General features: G+C 44.5%; 1 protein-coding gene and 1 long non-coding RNA gene across 2 annotated transcripts; one reads left to right on the top strand and one right to left on the bottom strand.

The window, feature by feature from the left end:
- Nucleotides 1–3526: 3526 nt before the first annotated feature.
- LOC139413713 (uncharacterized) lies at nucleotides 3527–3876 on the top strand. Its single transcript, XR_011634828.1, has 3 exons — nucleotides 3527–3584; nucleotides 3621–3692; nucleotides 3767–3876. It is a non-coding gene; the product is annotated as an uncharacterized lncRNA (long non-coding RNA).
- LOC139413706 (poly(A) polymerase gamma-like) lies at nucleotides 3632–23845 on the bottom strand. The gene is made up of 24 exons (XM_071161392.1): nucleotides 23671–23845; nucleotides 22393–22560; nucleotides 21819–21885; nucleotides 21588–21669; nucleotides 21382–21491; nucleotides 21047–21100; nucleotides 20322–20433; nucleotides 17755–17844; nucleotides 15523–15661; nucleotides 14948–15020; nucleotides 14685–14805; nucleotides 13919–14003; nucleotides 13758–13811; nucleotides 10852–10971; nucleotides 9757–9866; nucleotides 9108–9229; nucleotides 8634–8800; nucleotides 7922–8040; nucleotides 7498–7667; nucleotides 7207–7284; nucleotides 6835–7023; nucleotides 5000–5083; nucleotides 4803–4862; nucleotides 3632–4666 (listed from the first exon to the last, which is right to left on the bottom strand). The coding sequence occupies exons 1-24, from the start codon at nucleotides 23685–23687 to the stop codon at nucleotides 4559–4561; spliced, it is 2499 nt and encodes an 832-aa protein (XP_071017493.1). The 5' UTR covers nucleotides 23688–23845; the 3' UTR covers nucleotides 3632–4558.
- Nucleotides 23846–24646: the final 801 nt, after the last annotated feature.

Here is a 24646-nt window from a genome sequence, read left to right on the forward strand (position 1 = left end):
ATCCCACCACCTTAGTCTACAGGCCATGGCACCTTACAGTGGATGATCCCACCACCTTAGTCTACAGGCCATGGCACCTTACAGTGGATGATCCCACCACCTTAGCCTACAGGCCATGGCACCTTACAGTGGATGATCCCACCACCTTAGCCTACAGGCCATGGCACCTTACAGTGGATGATCCCACCACCTTAGTCTACAGGCCATGGCACCTTACAGTGGATGATCCCACCACCTTAGCCTACAGGCCATGGCACCTTACAGTGGATGATCCCACCACCTTAGCCTACAGGCCATGGCACCTTACATTGCCAATTGTTTCAGGCATTATTGCCATTAAGCATTTCTAAGTAACTCCTTGTCTTAATGACATTGGTTTTCGATGAAACAAACTCTTTGGCTTTAGTGGTACCAGTACTAGACAGAAGATCCAGGGTACAGAGACTTCACCAGGCACTGCCTGCATCAACGGTGCCAACCAGGTAGTCTCACACACAAACGTATTCAATTATAAATGGTTCAAGATGTTTTGTCTGCAGTTTTAGATCCACTGTAGATAAGATGTTGAAACGACATTGGCATCCTGACCACAGTATCTTTAACTGTGCTACAGGATCTGATTTGCTTTCCATACTAATAAATAAACACTGAAGGGATCAACATCTGATGTCATGTTGATATGCTGTACAATTAATCCAAAACCAGTCCAGTCCCATTACAACATTCATCTAAAACCAGTCCAGTTCCATTCATCTAAAACCAGTCCAGTTCCATTAATCTAAAACCAGTCCAGTTCCATTCATCTTAAACCAGTCCAGTTCCATTCATCTAAAACCAGTCCAGTCCAGTTCCATTCATCTAAAACCAGTCCAGTTCAGTTCCATTCATCTAAAACCAGTCCAGTTCCATTCATCTAAAACCAGTCCAGTCCAGTTCCATTCATCTAAAACCAGTCCAGTCCAGTTCCATTCATCTAAAACCAGTCCAGTCCAGTCCCATTCATCTAAAACCAGTCCAGTCCAGTTCCATTCATCTAAAACCAGTCCAGTTCCATTCATCTAAAACCAGTCCAGTCCAGTTCCATTCACCTAAAACCAGTCCAGTCCAGTTCCATTCATCTAAAACCAGTCCAGTTCATTGCAACATTCCGTGCGGCTGGACTCCACCAAAAGCCTTAAGAGTGTCGTTAGAGGGTGATGTTAGTGGTGCCTAATTCATTGATTCTTATTAGAAGCCTGTATGATAATAAACGTAGGTCCATTATGTAGTTGTGAATCATTTCAGTTTCAGATAGAAATGTGAGTTATAGACCTGTCATTCCCATTTAAAGACAATCCGGTAAGCGGTAGATCCGTTCTGTGCATTTTACTTTGAGCTTCAAAAAGCTGAAAATACAAAGTTTTAGGTTATTGGAAAGATATTTCACAACAGTTTAGGTGATACAATGATTCTCTAGAGTCTACAGGGAACACAGTCAATGAGATGACAAAACAAGACAAAGGAGAGCTAGGGGTTTTATGGATTTAATGGTCTTGTTTAAAGGTGATAGACAATACATACAAAAATACCTTTTTCCAATACAACTTGTTGCCCTACAAAAAAAACAACTGATAAATGACCTGTTTAATTGTTTCTCAAAAAGCACAGAGAAAGTTGTTGGAAAACCGAGTGGTGTAAAAGTCATTGAGAGGCTTCAGCTGTTAGAACAGATGATACAAAACCGTACAAATACACACAAAGCAATAAGAAAACAAAAGATATGAAGAGAATACGCCTGTTATAATACATAGGGTGAGTCCCAAATAACACCCCATTCCCTATTTAGTGCACTATTCTTGACCAGAGCCCCATGTAGGGAATAGGGTGCCATTTGGGATGCAAGCAGATGCTTTCTGTACACCGAACCAGGGTAGAATGGAGAGAGAGAGAGAGAGAGATCACTGTTTAACGGAGAGCAGGGCTTGTACTCAAAAGGGCCTCAGAGCACCACAGCTGATCTACAGTCGGTTTTGACGTTTAAATCAGATAAGCTGTGTGGTTCAAGCCCTGAATGCTGATTGGCTGACATCCATGGTATATCAGAGCGTATACCACGGGTATAACAAAACATTTATTTTTTACTGTTGTAATTACGTTGATAATCAGTTTATAATAGCAATAAAGCACCTCGGGGGTTTGTGGAATATGGACAATATACCACGGCTAAGGGCCGTATCCAGGCCCTCCTCGTTGCGCATTAGAACAGCCCATAGACGCTGAATATTGGCCGTATACCACACCCGCTCGTGGCCGATTGCTTAAAACGAACAACATTATATAGACAAGGGGGACCTGATCCTAGATCAGCACTCGTACTCAGAAATTTTGTGAGTATGAGTCCTGAAATTTGATTTGAGAGGTCAACTCCTCGACCAGACCGCATCTGAAATTGCACCCTATTCCCTACAGAGGGCACTTCTATTGACCAGGGCCTTATTGACCAGGGCCGTTTATGGCTCTGGTCAAAAGTAGTACACTATATATAGAATAGGGTGCTTTTTGGGACTCAGGCCAGGATGACCCCAGGAGACGCCATGTTTAAGAACCTCCACGGGAGGTGCAGAGGATCAACACCCCACACTGAGGGAATTACAACACACACACACTAACTCATGTACACCAACATCCTCACACACACACACACACACACCAGCAAAAGCTTGAAACCCTTTCCGTAACACAAATCCAGTGGTGAACCACTTCACAACCATGACCCTGCTAGCGCAACACAACCGTCCAGTCCCTCATGTTTAGTACATTCCCTGGGTTCTAGAGTTGCCTGGGGAACAGTAGCCTACTGCACGCAGGGTTGTGTTCCAACCCTACTATAAAAACACCTGATTCTACTAATGATCTGCCCCTCAGGACCCTGGTTGGCTGTATCAGGTGTGTGAATCTAGTGCAGGGCTGGAGCAAAAGCCTACAATACCCAGTAGATCTCCAGGAGAGTTGGTTCTCTATTCTAGTGGGCGTCAAAGCTTGAGAGAGGACGTACACAGGAGGTCCTTTTAACCAACCAAGAGGGGGGGGGGGGGCATACACAGGAGGTCCTGCTAACCAAGAGGGAGGGATATACACAGGAGGTCCTGCTAACCAAGAGGGAGGGATATACACAGGAGGTCCTGCTAACCAAGAGGGAGGGATATACACAGGAGGTCCTGCTAACCAAGAGGGAGGGACATACACAGGAGGTCCTGCTAACCAACCTAGAGGGGGCGGGGAGGGATATACACAGGAGGTCCTGTTAACCAACCTAGAGGGGGCGGGGGGGGGATATACACAGGAGGTCCTGTTAACCTAGAGGGGGCGGGGAGGGATATACACAGGAGGTCCTGTTAACCAACCTAGAGGGGGCGGGGAGGGATATACACAGGAGGTCCTGTTAACCTAGAGGGGGCGGGGAGGGATATACACAGGAGGTCCTGTTAACCTAGAGGGGGCGGGGAGGGATATACACAGGAGGTCCTGTTAACCAACCTAGAGGGGGCGGGGAGGGACATACACAGGAGGTCCTGTTAACCTAGAGGAAGGGACATACACAGGAGGTCCTGTTAACCAAGAGGAAGGGACATACACAGGAGGTCCTGTTAACCTAGAGGAAGGGATATACACAGGAGGTCCTGTTAACCTAGAGGAAGGGATATACACAGGAGGTCCTGCTAACCTAGAGGGAAGGGATATACACAGGAGGTCCTGCTAACCTAGTGGGAAGGGATATACACAGGAGGTCCTGTTAACCTAGAGGGGGGAATATACAGGAAGAAAAAAGGGAGGTACCATCTGAACTTATCCAAAAAGGAATGCTCATTTTAGGTTTCTGTTGCAAAACATTTTCATATGTTGGGCCCAAATGAACACAACCCAAGTTGCTGAGTCTACTGGGTGGGAAGGCTGAGATTGGCTATCAAGGTCACGTTGTAATGTGGTTGACAAACAGTGGGGGGGGGGGGGCAATACATTTTTTAAACATTTTTTTTTCTTCATTTTAGATCATAAAACTATAACATCAGTATGGAAAGACTAAACGTCTGTGATTCTTTATTTTTTTATTTTTTTAAAGACGAGCTATGTACAATAAACTACACCTACTGTAGAACTTTCCCATTTGTCAAAACAGTAGGATGGTACAGACAGGTGTAGTAGCAAGCATCGACACGTTAAGGCCATTTAAAACTACACACAGTAAAGGAAGAGGGGGGGAAATTTACAAAAAATAAATAATTAAATCCAACTCTTCTTCAACCCAATCTTAAATCAGCATTTTAATTTCTGCTTCAGGCTCAACTGGGAAGGGGACCATGGAAACAGAGATGACATTTTTTTTGGGGGGGGAACAAGGGACTGTCGTTGCACATCGTCCAGTGACAGGGTGGGGTGAGCGGGAGAGTTAAAAATCAGCTTCCTCACTAGGTTTTACCACAGTAGTCTTGATTTGGGATCTCTCAGGTCTGGAGCTAGTCAGTGTTGTAGGTCCTGGCCTCGTGAAGGAAGGGGTTTGGGGGGGGGGCGTTACCTGGGGTTACCTGTGCCTGTTGAGGGCTAGTCTGATGGAGTTCTTAACCACCCGCTGGTGGTTACTGCTGGGGAGGGGAGAGGTCACGTCTGGCAGCTCCATACTGGGAAGTCTCTGGAGAATAGACACACACGAGAGACACAGCAGACACGTGCATGAACACAGACACGCATATTATAAGATGTCAAAATCAACTATTCATTTGAAGACTGCTTTCATGCATTCTAGCTAATAAAAATCAGTAAAGTACCTGTGTTCTTGATGTGTCGATAGTTGGAATAGGCATAGCCTTTACCCCTCCAAGACTTTCCTGTTAAGAGAAACAAAACAAAAGAAATTATGAAATGCAATAATCGACTGACATAAAATCTCTGAATAATGTGAGGTGTGTATTTCCAGAGTTCAGTTGGTGTTCGGGGTGCAGTGGGTTGAAAGGAGAGTACTCACGACGTTCACTCCGTCCCCTTGCTCCTGGCCGTCGCTAGACAAAGGGAACGGCTCCTTGAATGCAGAGTCATCACCGGACACCAGCTGGAGAGAGAGGGAGAGAAAGTGAGAGACTGACAACATCATGACCTCATTAACCCGTGCAAAAACATTTTCCCTAAAAAAAAAAATGTATTTATACAGCTCCAGTGAGACAATAGAGAAAAGGGTGATTAATAAGTGCCCCCACAGTGACCGTACGTACATATCCCAACCAGAAACAGTGGATTACAGGCAACATCCACACGGAAGACTAGAGCTGCCGCTTTCAATGAGTGGGACACTAATACGGAAGCTTACAGGAAATCGCGTTATGACCTCCGACAAGCCATTCAACAGGCAAAGCGGCAATACAGGACTAAGATTGAATCCCACTACGCTGGCTCTGACGCTCGGCGGATGTGGCAGGGCTTGCAAACTATCACAAATTACTAAGGGAAAGCCAGCCGCAAGCTGCCCAGCAACGTGAGCCTACCAGAGCAGCTAAATGCCGTATGATCGCTTCCAAGGCAAGCAACACTGAGCCATGCATGAGAGAACCTGGACTCGGCCCACACGCTGGACTCGGCTACTGTCACTTTACCTCTTCCTATACGTACATAGCCACTTCCTGTATATAGCCCTGTTATCACCCGCCACTTCCTGTATATAGCCCTGTTATTACCCGCTGCTTCCTGTATATAGCCCTGTTATTACCCGCCACTTCCTGTATATAGCCCTGTTATTACCCGCAGCTTCCTGTATATAGCCCTGTTATTACCCGCCGCTTCCTGTATATAGCCCTGTTATTACCCGCCGCTTCCTGTATATAGCCCTGTTATTACCCGCTGCTTCCTGTATATAGCCCTGTTATTACCCGCTGCTTCCTGTATATAGCCCTGTTATTACCCGCTGCTTCCTGTATACAGCCCTGTTATTACCCGCTGCTTCCTGTATACAGCCCTGTTATTACCCGCTGCTTCCTATATACAGCCCTGTTATTACCCGCTGCTTCCTGTATACAGCCCTGTTATTACCCGCTGCTTCCTGTATATAGCCCTGTTATTACCCGCTACTTCCTGTATGTAGCCCTGTTATTACCCGCTGCTTCCTGTATACAGCCCTGTTATTACCCGCTGCTTCCTGTATACAGCCCTGTTATTACTCGCTGCTTCCTGTATACAGCCCTGTTATTACTCGCTGCTTCCTGTATACAGCCCTGTTATTACCCGCTGCTTCCTATATACAGCCCTGTTATTACCCGCTGCTTCCTGTATATAGCCCTGTTATTACCCGCTGCTTCCTGTATATAGCCCTGTTATTACCCGCTGCTTCCTGTATATAGCCCTGTTATTACCCGCTGCTTCCTGTATATAGCCCTGTTATTACCCGCTGCTTCCTGTATATAGCCCTGTTATTACCCGCTGCTTCCTGTATATAGCCCTGTTATTACCCGCTGCTTCCTGTATATAGCCCTGTTATTACCCGCTGCTTCCTGTATGTAGCCCTGTTATTACCCTCTACTTCCTGTATGTAGCCCTGTTATTACCTGCTACTTCCTGTATGTAGCCCTGTTATTACCCACTACTTCCTGTATGTAGCCCTGTTATTACCTGCTACTTCCTGTATATATCTCCATGTTATTTTTACTCATTGTTATCCACTTTGTATTTATTCCTCATGTCACTATATTTGAGCTTTATCTCTGCATGGTTGGAAAATAAGTCATAAGAAAGCATTTCACTGTTAGTCTACGAAGCATTTGGCAGGATTTAGTCTGGATGTGACATATCCATCCAGGGATCACTCCCCCTCACCAGATCTGCAGGGTCTCGTATCCTCTTGGGGGGTCCGTCCTGTGTGGGGGAGTGAGGTCTCTTGGCTGCAGCGGTGGCTCCGTTCTGGTTCTGCTCTGTCGGGCTGGATGTATCTCTAGAGGAGCCCAGGCAGGGTACAACGCTCCTGCCTACTACTGTAGGAATGGTGCTGCCTGCTGGAGGACTCACCTGGGGGTGAAAAACCCAATGAGTGATTGAACATTCAAGTTGTGTTCTGTGTCAAAATCACAAAGTGGCATTCACACCAACAAAGGACATTTTGTATTTTTTTTAAAATTGGGTATTGTGTGGGGCTGTCGTGTGTATTTCTTGAATCCCGTTAACGGGGAGGGGTAAAACAGGGGTTCTCACCACTTGGACTCCGTCCCCTTGCTCCCTGCCGTCGCCAGATGGAGGGAACGGCTCCTTGAAGGTCAACACATCAGCCAGCTGTACACAAAAGGACAGAGACGATAAAGAGTGTGTGTGCACCATGACAGGTGCACATCGTTTCTGTTCAAACTGACAGGAGTCATTGTTTTCTACGGGAGCTCTAGCAAGCCTGCAATACGTTTCCATGTAGAGGTTCTGTTGAGTAATCTAGATGTAACCGGTGTTCTGGGGAGTCGGGGGAATTCATTTTACAATACAAATTCAACTCACCGGCTCTGCGCTGTCTTTCAGCCTCTTGGACTGATCCTCCAGCGTAGGGGAGTGGAGTCTCTTGGATCCGTTCTGGTTCTGCTCTGTAGTGCCGAGAGAGACCACGCTCCTACCCACTACCGTAGGAATGGTGCTACCGACTGGGCCCGTTGGGGCAGAGGGCTTGGACTCTAGAGGGAGAGAGGAGGAAAGAGAAGGCAAGGGAGAAAGAGAGCAAGACAGAAAGGAGTGAGAGAAATGAGGGGGAAAAAAAAGAGTGAGGGGAGAGAGAGGGAGTGAGAGAATGATTGAGAGGGAGACAGGTTAATAAGCCAATCAACCACATTTCAACACTTCTTTAGTGTCATTTTTCACAGCCGTGACTTTCAACACTAGTATGTAGACCATGTATATCTGAGAGGAGAGACGAACGCTGGACACTCACTTGATCCAATGACGGGGATGGACAACCCCTTCTCCTGATCGGTCATGGGTGGAGAGACGTCTGGCACCGAGGAGCTGCTCTCCACAAACAGAGAGGCTGGCAGCTTGGGGGGTGTCAAACTGCACGGGACAGAACAACAAGATAATTGCGCTGTTAAGTTAAACATGTTATGATGACCTGAAAGGAACATGAAATAATAAAAATACACATTTCATTTATTTTGTCAATTGTGGAAAGAAAATGTATCTGGGAATAATACATTTTTCGGGAAACAAAATCCTAAAACTTCTAGTGTCAAACGGTACCATTATGTTCAGTAGTGATGAGGTACAAGCATAAACTACATGTGACCGATCTTCTGCTGTAGCCTTGAACATATTATAAACATGGGTGGCTCGAGTCCTGAATGCTGATTGGCTGACAGCTGTGGTATATCCGACCGTATACCACGGGTATGACAAAAACATGTATTTTTACTGGTGTAATTACGTTGGTAACCAGTTTATAATAGCAATAAGGCACCTCGGGGGTTTGTGGTATATGGCCAATATACCACGGTTAAGGGCTGTATCCAGGCACTCCACTTTGTGTTGTGCGTAAGAACAGCCATTAGCCGTGGTATATTGGCCATATACCACACCTCCTCGTGCCTTATCGCTTAATTATACAAGTCTCCCTGGTTCTCCCACCGTTCTTCGTGAGGAGTACCTACCTGTCGTCTGTGTCTGAGGCGGCCGGCCTGGACGGCTTGCAGACGGAGGTGGGAGAGCTGAAGGGAGTCCCGGAGTCAGTGTCTCTGGAACTGTCCAGCTGACTGCCGTCGAGAGAGGACCGCTTGGAACTCCCGCCGTTGGAGTTCCGGTTCAGCTCCACTATGCTCTGTAGGGAGGGCAGTGGGGAAAGATGGGTGTGGAGAGGGGGAAGCCAGAGGGACAAGGAGAGAAAACTTAAATACAAAGCCAATCACGATGATGGTGTTTTATTCAAATGCATTTCTTAAAATAAATATATATGTCTAGACTACACACAGGCTTTTCTCAATGTAGCTCCCCTCAATATCCCCTCTCCTGGCCCCCTTTTCAAAACGCATTGAGAACAAGGGCCGAGGGGAGGGCCCTTGAAATAGGGTTGAGAAGGAGACAAGGAATGGCAGAAAAATGAATGGAGCCTAGAGCATCCATCCTACCCTCTTCTTCCTCTGCACCAGCTCAACAGGAAGGTACTGGTGGAGCTGCTTCTTCTTCACGTGTGTCGCTTCGATCTTCATCCCATCCTTCAGCATGTTGATGTTGTTGGCCTGCCTGTAAACTGCAGAAAGGGGTCATGGGGTCATTTAGAGCTCCCTCTACCAGCATAGACAGATGTCAAAGGGATAGTTGACTCAAATTATTAAATTACACATTAGTTTCCTTAGCATAGAAGCAGTTCTACGGACACAATTTGACAGCAATTCATGCTTTGGTTTAGTTTCCCTGGCACGGTTACCACATGCTAACGTTTTAGCATTTGTGGCACAAATCCCATTCAAGTCATAGGACCGCTATTAGCATTTTTCATATTCAAATCATCAAAAAGTATTTAGAGTTGACTGTGAAGCTCAACGAAAATCACTCATAGATGATTTGAACATGACGCGCCAAAAATGCTAATAATCAGCCCCATGACTTGAATGGGATTTGTGCCACAAATGCTAAAACGTGAGCATGTGGTAACAGTGCCGGGGACACTAAACCAAAGCATGGACTGTTGTCAGCAGTCTGTTACAGCCGAAGGAAACCAATAGGTCCTTTGGTAATTTGGGTGAACTAACCGTGCGAGCGTGTGTGTGGTATTACCTGTATCTGTGAAGGACTGGATGTCGTAGGTCAGGTCGATGTTGACACTCTCTGCGTTCTCCACTTTCTTGAAGATGATCCCAATGAACCACATGGAGACAAACTCGTTCCTGTTGGAAGACAACACTAACATCAGCTGGGTACAAGGAGATAAACTAGTTCCTGTTGGAAGACCCACCACTAACATCAGCTGGGTACAAGGAGATTAACTGGTTCCTGTTGGAAGACCCACCCCTATCATCAGCTGGGTACAAGATGATAAACTGGTTCCTGTTGGAAGACCCACCACTAACATCAGCTGGGTACAAGGAGATAAACTGGTTCCTGTTGGAAGACCCACCACTAACATCAGCTGGGTACAAGGAGATAAACTGGTTCCTGTTGGAAGACCCACCACTAACATCAGCTGGGTATATTTGTCTGACATTTACCAAACATCTAAAAATGCTTCAATCTGATCATTCAAGACAGACAAGATCCAAATCGTCTCCATGTGCTCCCTGGTGGTAGCTTGGGTCAGTTCGCCCTGTGGGGTGTCTCACTAAAAAACAAACACCCTTGACTGCTTTGCACTAGCACTTCTCCGACTAGCACCAACTTTGCTTAACGCTACTTTGAGGAAAAATGTAATTACTATGACTAAGGTGTGGTTGTCTCACCTAGCTACCTTAAGATCGATCCAATAACTAAGTCGCTATGGATAAGAGTGTTCGCTAAATTACTAAAAATGTATATGTAAAAATGCTAACTAGCGTTAGCGTAACGAAGCTGATCCCCATAGCCTCCCAGTCATTGTGCTAATTCTAGTTAGCAATTGCGCTAGCGCTAATTAGCAATTTCCTTCAAACTGCACGCAAAATGATATTCACGAGTTCATCTGACTCTGCGTCAGTAGATAAAGGGCCTCAGTGCCAAAACCTCAAAGTATTCCATTAAGTGAAATATCCACCTACGCAGGGCACAAGGCCATGCAATATAAACTCACTCAGTGCAAAAAGGTTTTTAAAAAAGGTTTCCGTCTTGTGCCCTAATGAACACAACCCCAATATTTCTGGTGCCTTCACACTTCAAAAGGTGTGGAGCCTAAAGACTCACTCGCTACAGCTCTCCTTGTTCCCGGGGAAGGATGTGGGGTTGACGTGTGCCAGGGTGATGTACTCATTCCTCTCCAGGTTCCCCACCAGGACACGGATCTTAGACTCCACCAGACCAATCCTAGAGGGAGAGGAACAGACAGGAGGTTCATAACAATACATTACAAAGCACTGTTTAGGTTTCTGAAAATGCAAAGCTCTTCGAGACTTACCCAGAAAGACTCACAGCTGTAAATAGCAACCAGAGGTGATTCTAACGTATTGACACGGGGGTGCAAAATACATAGTGGTGTGGAAAAGCATTTGCTCCCTTTCTGATTCCCTCTATTTTTGTGATACTGAATGTTATAAGATCTTCAACCAAAACCTAATATTATATAAAAGGGAACCCGAGTTCACAAATAACCCCCCCAAAATATACTTATTTATTAAATTAACAAAATTGTGCAATGCAAATCAGCGGTGTGAAAAAGTAATTGCCCCCTTACACTAACTGGTTGTGCCTCCTTTAGCTGCAATGACAGCAACCAAATGTTTCCTATAGTTGTTGATCAGTATCTCACGTTGCTGTGGGAGGAATTTTGGCCCACTCTTCCATGCAGAACTGCTTTAACTCAGCAACATTTGTGGGTTTTCAAGCCTGAACTGCTCGTTTAAAGTCCTGCCACAACATCTCAATTGGGATTAGATCTGGACTTTTGACTAGGCCATTCCAAAACCTCAAATTTGATGCTTTTTTTTTTTAGCCCTTTTCATGTAGTCTTGATTGTGTGTTTTAGATCATTGCATAAACCAGATGTGCTCCAGCTCACAGACGGATGGCCTGATATTCTCCTGTGGAATTATCTGATACAGAGCAGAATTCATGGTTCCTTTTATTAAAGCAAGTCGTCCAGGTCCTGAGGCAGCAACGTAAGCCCAAACCATCACACTACCACCACAACGCTTGACCGTTGGTATGAGGCCCTTACTGTGGAATGCAGGGTTTGGTTTTCGCCAGACATAATAGATCTCATCCAGCAAGTTGACTCAAGTTTGGCAAAAAAAACACCTGGAAGCACCTGGATGATCATCAAGACTCTAGGAAGAATGTTCTATGGACAGGTGAGTCAAAAGTATAATGTTTTTGGACGACATGGGTCACATTATGCCTGGCAAAAAACAAACACTGGAAACAAAAAACAAACAATTTCATTCAGGTCCTGCAAAATGTTTATTATTCGCCTACCTCCTCATGCCTTTTGCGCACAATGTATATAGACTCTTTTTTTCCTACTGTGTTATTGACTTGTTAATTGTTTATTCCATGTGTAACCCTGTGTTGTCTGTTCACACTGCTATGCTTTATCTTGGCCAGGTCGCAGTTGTAAATGAGAACGTGTTCTCAACTAGCCTACCTGGTTAAATAAAGGTGTTCTCAACTAGCCTACCTGGTTAAATAAAGGTGTTCTCAACTAGCCTACCTGGTTAAATAAAGGTGTTCTCAACTAGCCTACCTGGTTAAATAAAGGTGTTCTCAACTAGCCTACCTGGTTAAATAAAGGTGTTCTCAACTAGCCTACCTGGTTAAATAAAGGTGTTCTCAACTGGCCTACCTGGTTAAATAAAGGTGTTCTCAACTGGCCTACCTGGTTAAATAAAGGTGTTCTCAACTGGCCTACCTGGTTAAATAAAGGTGTTCTCAACTGGCCTACCTGGTTAAATAAAGGTGTTCTCAACTAGCCTACCTGGTTAAATAAAGGTGTTCTCAACTAGCCTACCTGGTTAAATAAAGGTGTTCTCAACTAGCCTACCTGGTTAAATAAAGGTGTTCTCAACTGGCCTACCTGGTTAAATAAAGGTGTTCTCAACTGGCCTACCTGGTTAAATAAAGGTGTTCTCAACTGGCCTACCTGGTTAAATAAAGGTGTTCTCAACTAGCCTACCTGGTTAAATAAAGGTGTTCTCAACTAGCCCACCTGGTTAAATAAAGGTGTTCTCAACTAGCCCACCTGGTTAAATAAAGGTGTTCTCAACTAGCCCACCTGGTTAAATAAAGGTGTTCTCAACTAGCCTACCTGGTTAAATAAAGGTGTTCTCAACTGGTCTACCTGGTTAAATAAAGGTGTTCTCAACTGGTCTACCTGGTTAAATAAAGGTGTTCTCAACTAGCCTACCTGGTTAAATAAAGGTGTTCTCAACTGGCCTACCTGGTTAAATAAAGGTGTTCTCAACTGGCCTACCTGGTTAAATAAAGGTGTTCTCAACTAGCCTACCTGGTTAAATAAAGGTGTTCTCAACTGGCCTACCTGGTTAAATAAAGGTGTTCTCAACTAGCCTACCTGGTTAAATAAAGGTGTTCTCAACTAGCCTACCTGGTTAAATAAAGGTGTTCTCAACTGGCCTACCTGGTTAAATAAAGGTGTTCTCAACTGGCCTACCTGGTTAAATAAAGGTGTTCTCAACTAGCCTACCTGGTTAAATAAAGGTGTTCTCAACTGGCCTACCTGGTTAAATAAAGGTGTTCTCAACTGGCCTACCTGGTTAAATAAAGGTGTTCTCAACTAGCCTACCTGGTTAAATAAAGGTGTTCTCAACTAGCCTACCTGGTTAAATAAAGGTTAAATAAAAAAGGCCCTTCCATCTTTGAGGACAAGTATTTCCATTGTCAGAGCAGACACTCGACCATCTCGGCAATATAATAGAAAAGTGTTGCTTTTACCCGTTTGACTTGTTTGCCCGGGGGTAAAATGCCCGGGGGTAAAATGGCCGGGCTAAAATGCCCGGGGGTAAAATGCCCGGGGGTAAAATGGCCGGGCTAAAATGGCCGGGCTAAAATGCCCGGGGGTAAAATGCCTGGGGTAAAATAAACAGATATTTTGTAGGACCTTAGAAGCGCCACATTCCCATGTAAAACAAAACACTTACCATTCTAATTGGTTTTCTTCTGTGGATGCACTGGCAGTCAGAACAATATAATGCCTGTTAAAGACAAAAACACATTGGCATGCAAATAAACACCAACTATTTCAACATTCATAACCAATTACAGTTTTAAACATAAAAAAAAAATATATATAAATACGTACTTGTACTTCAGGAAAAAGTTGGGTGGCTGGAACAGTTTGGACCAGTCGGTTTTCCCCTGAAGGATGTCATCTGTAACACTGAGACCTGTTGGTGGAACACATTTAGTCATCTCCTGTGGACAGACGCATGTAACATAGGATGGTGTCATAGCATCCGTCAACAGAACGTGGGATGCAACGATTAACGAGGAACTTCCTTCCGGTTGCACAGACCCCCCCCCCCCTCACTGATCATTTAGACAAATCAGGACTTCACATCTTCTGGATTTCAGAAGTGGAAGGAACATTTGGCCATTGCTTTCCTGAGAGTCTCTGTTTAGGGGAGGGAGAATTCTCTAGGCTGGTTAGGGTCTCCTCTCATACAGATACCCCCAGAACATAATCAAACATCTGACACAATTACACAAGATTCTACTTCTAGGTTTCCCAGATGAGACATTTAGAATGAACACCATGTTCTATCATACAGGACCACTATACAGAATTAGCACAAAGCCTTCCTCACTGCACGGTGCAATAATAGGATGTAAAAGAAAGCATTGAGATGAATCCTGCTGCATATAGAGAGAAATATTGATTTATTTTTTGGGCCATTTAGCCGACACATTTATCCAAAGCGACTCGCAGTCACATCTGCCTACATATTTATGTATTGGTGGCCTGAACCAGGATCAGTTGTGCCTTTTAGCTCATAATGAACACAATATTATGGACAGAGGGATGGTGGTGGGGGGGGCTGATCCTAGATCAGGAGTTAGGTACCCACCGTATTTGAACTCCTCGCTCATGATGGTGCGTGTGGAAGAGGAGACGTTGTAGGTAGAGTTCTGCTGGGGGTAGGCTGGCGTGATGATGGGCATCAGGTGGTACCGGTCTGACGGATTCACCTGGAGACGGGTGGAGAGGAGAGTTGACACAGGGCAAGAGCAGCTTCATCTCCCACAGACACACACAGCATCTTCAAAATAAGCATTTTATCAATTTGTGTATCTCAAACACACACACACAAACTCAACAGCAGACACCTACTCGTGGATCCCAAACAGGCAGATTCAGATTGCTGTCTTCGGGCTGTTTCAAAAGCACAGGATTTGGCCATTCCCTACAAAACAGATTGAGTGAATTGATAGCCTTTCAAAACAATGGAGATTTCAAAGCAACAATATTTCTTTATCATAGCGGGTCATCGACTACACAGGCTACCCATACCATCATCACCCATTTAAACCAATCAGAGCCCACATCATTATCACCCATTTAAACCAATCAGAGCCCACATCATCATCACCCATTTAAACTAATCAGGGCCCATATCATTATCACACATTTAAACCAATCAGAGCCCACATCATCATCACCCATTTAAACCAATCAGAGCCCATATTATCATCACCCATTTAAACCAATCAGAGCCCACATCACCCATTTAAACTAATCAGAGCCCATACACACAGTGCCTCAGATTAGTGCTGATCTAGAGTCAGGTCTCCCTTATACATTGTGATTTTAAAAAGGCACAATCCTAGATGAGTTATCCTGCTCTGAGATGCTTTGTGAGTCCTGGATGAGGAATGTAAATTGAGGGTATGGGGCTCATTGTGTACCATTTGGAGAAGACGAGGAAGAACTTATGTACGAGAGTGGCGGCCACAGCGTTGGGGTAGAGCTGGCAGGTCCTGGCTACCAGCATGGCCCAGGAGACTCCACCCAGGAAGCCCAACATGTTGGAGTAGATCCCACGGCCTGGGGGACAGGGAAGGGAGGGGGTGGGGGGGGCGGGGGTAATCATATATGCCATTTACCAGATGCTTTATTGCAAAGCAACTAACATTCACGTGTGCATAAAATGTGTTAACAAAATGGGTCATATTCAGTAGGTTCAAAACAGAAAAGACCAGTCAAGAAAAGACCAGCCAGAAAAGACCAGCCAGAAAAGGGGAAGTACAAAAAAAAAGAAGCTACATTTAGTTTCCCAGTCGTAAAAAATATATCTAGAAATGTTACGTGCCTTAATGAACACATCACACAGTGCCCCACAGCACGTCCCACAGTGCCCCACAGCACGTCCCACAGTACGTCCCACAGTGCCCCACAGCACGTCCCGCAGTGCCCCACAGCACGTCCCGCAGTGCCCCACAGCACGTCCCGCAGTGCCCCACAGCACGTCCCACAGTGCCCCACAGCACGTCCCACAGCACGCCCCACAGCACGTCCCACAGTGCCCCACAGCACGTCCCACAGTGCCCCACAGCACGTCCCACAGTGCCCCACAGCACGTCCCACAGTGCCCCACAGCACGTCACACAGTGCCCCACAGCACGTCACACAGTGCCCCACAGCACGTCCCCGGGTCCCACAGTGCCCCACAGCACGTCCCCGGGTCCCACAGTGCCCCACAGCACGTCCCACAGTGCCCCACAGCACGTCCCCGGGTCCCACAGTGCCCCACAGCACGTCACACAGTGCCCCACAGCACGTCCCCGGGTCCCACAGTGCCCCACAGCACGTCACAGTGCCCCACAGCACGTCCCCGGGTCACACAGTGCCCCACAGCACGTCACACAGTGCCCCACAGCACGTCACACAGTGCCCCACAGCACGTCACACAGTGCCCCACAGCACGTCACACAGTGCCCCACAGCACGTCACACAGTGCCCCACAGCACGTCACACAGTGCCCCACAGCACGTCACACAGTGCCCCACAGCACGTCACACAGTGCCCCACAGCACGTCACACAGTGCCCCACAGCACGTCACACAGTGCCCCACAGCACGTCCCCGGGTCCCACAGTGCCCCACAGCACGTCACACAGTGCCCCACAGCACGTCCCCGGGTCCCACAGTGCCCTACAGCACGTCACAGTGCCTCACAGCACGTCCCCGGGTCACACAGTGCCCTACAGTAGAGTGCTGTCTGCAATGGTGGTTATAATAGATGTATAGAGGGGTCCTCTGTAACTCAGCTGGTTATAATAGATGTATAGAGGGGTCCTCTGTAACTCAGCTGGTTATAATAGATGTATAGAGGGGTCCTCTGTAACTCAGCTGGTTATAATAGATGTATAGAGGGGTCCTCTGTAGCCCAGCTGGTTATAATAGATGTATAGAGGGGTCCTCTGTAGCCCAGCTGGTTATAATAGATTTATATAGTGACTTTATCAGCCCATGTAGTCACAGCTGTTTACACAGTAAGGGGGAAACTCGCCTCATCCACCACCAATGTGTAGCATCCACCCCAGTGATGCACGCTCACCACACAGCGGAGAGGTGAGGAGTGATACATGCCAATTAAGAATGAGGTGGATTATTAGGTGGCCATGGGAATTTAGCCATGACCACCGGGGTCAACACCCCTACTCTTATGATAAGTGCCATGGGAGTTTTAGTGACCACAGAGAGTCAGGACACCCATTTCACATCCCATCCCGAAAGATGGCACCCGACACAGGGCAACGTCCCCGTCACTGCCCTGGGATCTTCTTAGACCAGAGGCAAGAGTTCCCCCTAATGGCTCTCCGACACCACATCCAGCAGCTTCTGGTCTCCCATCCAGACCGACTCTGCTTAGCTTCAGAGGCAAGCCAGCAGTGGGATGCAGGGTGGTATGCGCTTGCAATGCTAGGGTAGTGTGTTCCATTCTCAGGACCACCCGTACGGAAAATGTATGAACCCATTACTTTAAGTCACTTTGGATAAAATCGTCTTGCTAAATATCATACATTACAGCCTATAATATTAAATGGTAGATATTAAATGACCTCAATATACTAAATTATTAAAATGGTAGATATAAAATGACAAATATATGACATTCTATTCTAGGTGCTGACTCACGTTTGGCCCACAGCTTGATGGCCCTCAGGGTTAGTCTGAAGTTCTCCTTGTTTGGTACCAAGTACAGGATCTCATCTGTCACTCTGCAGCCTGGAGGAGGAGGAGGAGAGAGAAGAAATCACTTGTCTCAGAAAAGTCTAATTGCTCACAACAAGAGTAAAGTGAGGGATGTTAGTTCCACACTGATGTCATTCCAAAGCTGGTGCTGTAGTTGGGTAAAAGAGTTTAACCTGACTACAGGTATGATGTTATACTATAACAGAGTTAAACCTGGCTACAGGTATGGTGTTATACTATAACAGAGTTAAACCTGGCTACAGGTATGATGTTATACTATAACAGAGTTTAACCTGACTACAGGTATGATGTTATACTATAACAGAGTTTAACCTGACTACAGGTATGGTGTTATCCTACAACAGAGTTTAACCTGACTACAGGTATGATGTTATACTATAACAGAGTTTAACCTAACTACAGGTATGATGTTATACTATAACAGAGTTAAACCTGACTACAGGTATGATGTTATACTATAACAGAGTTAAACCTGGCTACAGGTATGATGTTATACTATAACAGAGTTTAACCTGACTACAGGTATGATGTTATACTATAACAGAGTTTAACCTGACTACAGGTATGGTGTTATACTATAACAGAGTTTAACCTGACTACAGGTATGGTGTTATACTATAACAGAGTTTAACCTGACTACAGGTATGGTGTTATACTACAACAGAGTTTAACCTGACTACAGGTATGGTGTTATACTATAACAGAGTTTAACCTGACTACAGGTATGGTGTTATACTATAACAGAGTTTAACCTGACTACAGGTATGGTGTTATACTATAACAGAGTTTAACCTGACTACAGGTATGGTGTTATACTATAACAGAGTTTAACATGACTACAGGTATGGTGTTATACTACAACAGAGTTTAACCTGACTACAGGTATGGTGTTATACTATAACAGAGTTTAACCTGACTACAGGTATGGTGTTATACTATAACAGAGTTTAACATGACTACAGGTATGGTGTTATACTACAACAGAGTTTAACCTGACTACAGGTATGGTGTTATACTATAACAGAGTTTAACCTGACTACAGGTATGGTGTTATACTATAACAGAGTTTAACCTGACTACAGGTATTATGTTATACTATAACAGAGTTTAACCTGGCTACAGGTATGATGTTATAATATAACAGAGTTTAACATGACTACAGGTATGGGTATCATGTATGTAGTACCATAGAACCTAGTACGTAGTAATATATGTAGTACCAAGTATTACTACATACTAGGTTCAATGTGGTACCATGTACTAGGTTATATGTAGTACCACGTACAGTACTTGGTTCTATGTAGTACCATGTGCTAATACGAGGTTCTGTGTAGTACCATGTATTACTATGTCCTAGTACTAAGTAGTACCATGTATTACTATATACTAGTACAGTACTATGTTCTATGTAGTACCATGTATTACTATGTCCTAGTATTAAGTAGTACCATGTATTACTACATACTAGTACAGTACTATGTAGTACCATGTATTACTACATACTAGTACAGTACTATGTTCTATGTAGTACCATGTTTTACTATGTCCTAGTATTAAGTAGTACCATGTATTACTACATACTAGTACAGTACTATGTAGTACCATGTATTACTACATACTAGTACAGTACTATGTTCTATGTACCATGTAATATTCCTACGTACAGTGCCTTCAGAAAGTATTCATACCCTCTTAACTGTTGTTGTTCAGTATATTACTGTTGATGGATTCCATTAAAATGTAACATGTTTGAAGATGAACTGTAGTTTGTCTCCTGTTTGGTGAATGATTACTGTGAGTATTAATGGAGTTCAGGACATGAAACTGTGTGTATGCTAATTTAGAAAGGTTGACCTAATCAGATAAGAGGAAATTGCCTATGATCAGAGAGCAGGGTCAGACCCAGGACAATGAAGACGAACCGGGTGTGATTCTGACTATCTGGCTAAAGAAAGAGAGGACCATGGACACTCCACAGGAGAAAGGAGGGAAACTCATTGGAATTACAAAATGTATAGCTGGGGAGGTGACACCTACAAGGAGGGAAGACTACGAGATCTTTTGTGAACTTTCTAAATGTATGTACTCAGCTCAATTCCTTATTGCAAAGAGGTTGCAATAGCATTTCTGTTTTGAACCCTATGTACTAGTCCTGTGTGGCTTTGTAGGTAGAGAATAGTGCTTGAACACCAAGGGTTGTGGGTACAATTCCTGTGTAAAACGTATGCTTGCATAAGTTGCTTTGGATAAAAGCATCAGCTAAATGTAATGTATTATTACTACTAGCGCCACAGGAAGAGAGCGCATTAGCGCCACAGGAAGAGCGCATTAGCGCCACAGGAAGAGAGCATTAGCGCCACAGGAAGAGAGCATTAGCGCCACAGGAAGAGAGCATTAGCGCCACAGGAAGAGAGCATTAGCGCCACAGGAAGAGAGCATTAGCGCCACAGGAAGAGAGCATTAGCACCACAGGAAGAGAGCATTAGTACCATTGAGACTGCGGATGCAGCGGATGTCCAGGTTCCTCAGGTGGGAGTCTCCTCTCAGATCCAGGTTATCTGGGATGGACTGCAGAGCCAGCCGCGCAAACAGCAGGTCAATCTGCCCAGCAACAAGACAGAGCAGGTACACTTTAACTACACTGGGCTCAAATTCAGTAGAAGTACAGATCTAGGATCAGGTGGGACCACCCGCTAATTCAGCAGGACTTAAAAAAGGGGGGGGAAGAGGCCAAACGTGATCCTAGATCAGTACTCATATTGAAGGTTTGTGAATTCTAAAATGTTGAAGTACAATACTACTTATAGTCCGCATCTACTACAGAATATTGTGATTTTGGGTGATGATTAAATAGTGATTATGTTATAATTATGTTTATGCCAATAGTATACTATAGCTACCTATGCTTTCTGTTCAAATATGCAAAAAATACACGCAATCTTGGGTCTGACGCATGGTGAGAAACGAGCTGCATCATAAACCTCTCATTTCCAGGGTCTGTTCTTAACTTCAAGACTGTGTCGAGGTTGATCTACAGCCTGACCTGGGTTCTGTTCTAGATCAATATGAACGTAAATGTGTTGGATGTGAATGTTGAATGAATGTGTTCGCTCCATCGTTAAAGATTTGGGTTGGTGAAAATCCACTCTGATGGTATACCCATCTCACAGAGTGTTGAAATAGACAAAATTTGTACATCCAAAACCCCCTTTACCTCGATGCCGTCAAACTTGAATTTGATCACAGGTACAAAGGCATCCTCCACCGCCTGAAAGAATAAGTGTCATGTTTAAAGCAATTTGACAGGCCAAGTCAAAGGTACAGCAGAACAGAGATGATAGCCATAATATACATTAAGGAGATAACTTGAGGACTGGCAATTTTGGTGGTCATGCCTCGGCCTCTGGCACATTTACCGGTTACAATCCGGTCTACTGCCTTTCCTACACTGTCATCCTCTCGCACACTGTTCAATAAAATAGGAGATTCCTTTCTTTTATTTGACTATACGAATATTATCCTGAGAATGGTTATTTTATTTAACCTCACCCGTAGGTCTTTGATCTCTTCGTGCAGTTTGAGCTTTGCAAAGAATGAGTCGAAGAAGTCTGTCCTCTCCACGTGTCGCGGCGATACACACAAGGCATCAATATCCGCCCCTGCAACGCAAACACACACACAACTTAGCTACACATTTGACAGCACACAACACGTGTCTCATGCAGACATGCACATGTTCTCTTATAGGACATTACCTTTAGTGTGAACTCCAAGCCGGTAAGACCCAAAGGTGAAGATCTTCCCCCCCACATTGGTTATCGCCGATGGTGGGAGGTTCTGAGGGGAATTAATGTCAATATCACTCTGCATGTATTACACATCATTCTCCCATTGATATCATAGCAGAGTAGGAATGATTTGCTCTCTGTAAAGCAACCACTAATGCACACACAGTTCAGTCATCGTTGATCTTCCTAGGAACCTACCTTCGTTTCACTGATCTCTGCAATCCATTCTTTGACAAATGTATTCAACTTTCCAAGAACTGCGAGTCTGTGGGAAGTAGCATAATGTCAATCAATTCACCTGTCCACTACGAAACCCAGCATATCCCAAACACACATACGAAACCCAGCATATCCCAAACACACATGAAAAGAACGTAAACCTGTAACTCTTTAACCTGGAAAACATTTCAGCAAAATAAAGGGCATCTAAATGAACAAATACCACTCAACTTCAACCAGCGCCTGTATTCACTGAAAGTCTCAGTGCACGAGTGCGGCTGATACGGAATCAGTTCTATGTTTTAGATCTTAATGAATACGATTATAAGGAGAGGTGGGGGCTGATCCTAGATCAGCACACTTCCTCTGAGACACTTTTTTAATACGGGCCCAGGCGTGTAAGTAAACACATTTAGTTTTTTTACTTAGTTGGGTTAAGTCTGACAAAGACCTCCGGGTGGAAAGATTGCACAATATAAAATACAAACAAACTATGGAAGTATTCATCTCTGTGCAGGCATTTTTTCTTTATTTCATGAGAACGACGTCTCACCTGTGGTTGAGTTCATCCTCATCCTCAAACACCCCAAAGGGTTTCATGGCCTCGCTGAGCTTGTGTGTGTACTGATGGTCCACCTCCCTGGGGAAGGCCATGCTAATGGATGAGGTAATGCCATAGTGTTTCTGAGGCTGCTGCCCGCCATGCATACTGTTACTGTTCCTGTACAAGTCAACAGAGAGGAGGAATAGTATGTTACAGATATTATAGATGCCCTGTTGAATTGTTCAAAGTTGTTTGCAGCCTAGCCGACTAAACGCAACAGTGAAGGAAGTTCCTGATTAACTCCACCAACGGAATTGAGCAGACCAGGCTTTGTGGAATTCATCCGACTACATTGATTCACCTGAGGTCAATACTTTCTTGAGCAATCTGTTTACTAGTTATCACGTAGCTACCTAAACGTTAGCAAGCAACTTTTTTGCTTTGATTCCTCAAACCACCAAATTTACTCTATAGTGAGCTACATGCCATAAACAATATTTGCATATGAAGAGCCAGCCTATGTTTAGTGCACACACTGGATGAAAAGCAAACACACAGACACAAACCGGGGACTAACTTAAAGTTACTTTGATGGTGCTTCATTCATTTCCGATTCATTGAGCTGGTCTGGATAGATGAAGCACAAATAGGTAACTAACGAGGTCAGTATCTGTCTGCCATGACGCCGGGACGCAGGCGTCAGCTCCAAATTACCTGGTATAGGTCACTACACAGACAGGGACGTTTACAACAAAATAAGCCAGCCAGCTAATGTTAGCGCATTTGTAAGCACGTTAGTTAGCAACAACGTTGGCTATTAAGTTGGGTAGCTAGCACACGTTAACGAAAATACATCTATATGACCATCTAGTTATAAAACAGGAACTCAAAGGCTGGAACGTTAACGTCGTTAGCTAACAAGTTAGCTAGCGCTGATTATAAACAAAATACCGTTAATCAACAATTAGCTAGATAACGTTAGTTAGCTATAATGAAATACAAAACAACGACATATAAAAACCCATCGAGTTATCAAGCTACTTTAGAAATATATATGATGTCGGGGAGCAAGTTAGCAAAGTTAACAGATGCACCAAATAGCTAGGCCTTTGTTAGCTACGCTAACTCCCTCAGCCTCGCATTGTTGTGATGATAGCCGTTCGTTAGCAACTAGCTAGCAGTGTTAGCCTAGCTAGCTAACGTTACATATTCGATCATATTTCTACAACAGCACACATGTTGAAGAGTGAACAACATTACAATGTCTTAAGCATATGTGCAACTCACGCTGACATTTCTTTCATGACCCACCGATAACTTTCTCTTTTCCTTAGAACAAACTTGTAGAAAACATGTAAACTCAGCCAGCAGCAGCCCCGACCCTATTTATAACAATAGCTAGTTAGTTACACTCCAATATGGCGCTCAAGCAGTCTCTGTATCCCGACAAGCTTTGCGCAGTGAGATTCTGTCGTCGTTTCCGGTCATAAATCCATAAACATCCGCAGTGGACTTTTTTGTTTTTGTGTACTGACTTTGAGTTGTCACAATAAAATGATATATGCGGTAGTTATACTCACTACCCACCATATGGGTATAGAACTTGTTCATCAATAATCCAGTGAGTTTTTGAGGGAACATTTTGAAAAATGCCATGTAAACAAATGTGTCAAATTACATTATTTTGTTATAATAAAGTGTATGATGCCATGCTACTGCAGTGTATGAGGATGGCATGGGACCTGGTCTTCATTACGTTTGTGAGCATACTACAGTATTTGAAACGACTGTAATGACAAATAATGTATTTTAAAAGACTGTAACACCTTGTGTTTGTGAGCATTGTACTGCATCTTCCCTTTTGTGGCATAGGCTGCATTAGGCTCTTTTTAGCCATAGTTCGAGTCCCCGCTGCAGCTCTCATTTTCTCCTACTACATTAGTGGCAGCAATGGGATCACGTCCAGTGGTCTTACATGGAGTTGGGGAAACTTTCTCACTGCACTTGGGGGCTATGTGCACAAGGATATTTCTTAAGAGAGGGAATACTGTAAAATGTATCTAAGTGGTTAGAGCGTTGGGCCACTAACCGAAAGTTTGCTAGATCAAATCCTCGAGCTAACAAGGTAAAAATCTGTCGTTCTGAACAAGGCAGTTAACCCACTGTGCCTAGGCCATCATTGTCAATAAGAATTTGTTCTTAACTGACTTGTCTAATTAAATATTCTCATTAGTTTTTTTATTCTCCAGCTACATGACCATTT

Source organism: Oncorhynchus clarkii, chromosome 1, assembly GCF_045791955.1.
Source record: "Oncorhynchus clarkii lewisi isolate Uvic-CL-2024 chromosome 1, UVic_Ocla_1.0, whole genome shotgun sequence".
In the NCBI taxonomy this organism is placed as follows: domain Eukaryota; kingdom Metazoa; phylum Chordata; class Actinopteri; order Salmoniformes; family Salmonidae; genus Oncorhynchus; species Oncorhynchus clarkii.

Bases quoted from the DNA above. Each gene is read 5' to 3' on its own strand.
- LOC139413706 (XM_071161392.1), bottom strand. The intron at 10,972-13,757 runs GTAAGTGTTTTG...CTCTCCCTCTAG, and splicing joins GAAGAAAACCAATTAGAATG to GATTGGTCTGGTGGAGTCTA. The intron at 9,230-9,756 runs GTAATACCACAC...CCCTTTCTGCAG, and splicing joins CCAGTCCTTCACAGATACAG to TTTACAGGCAGGCCAACAAC.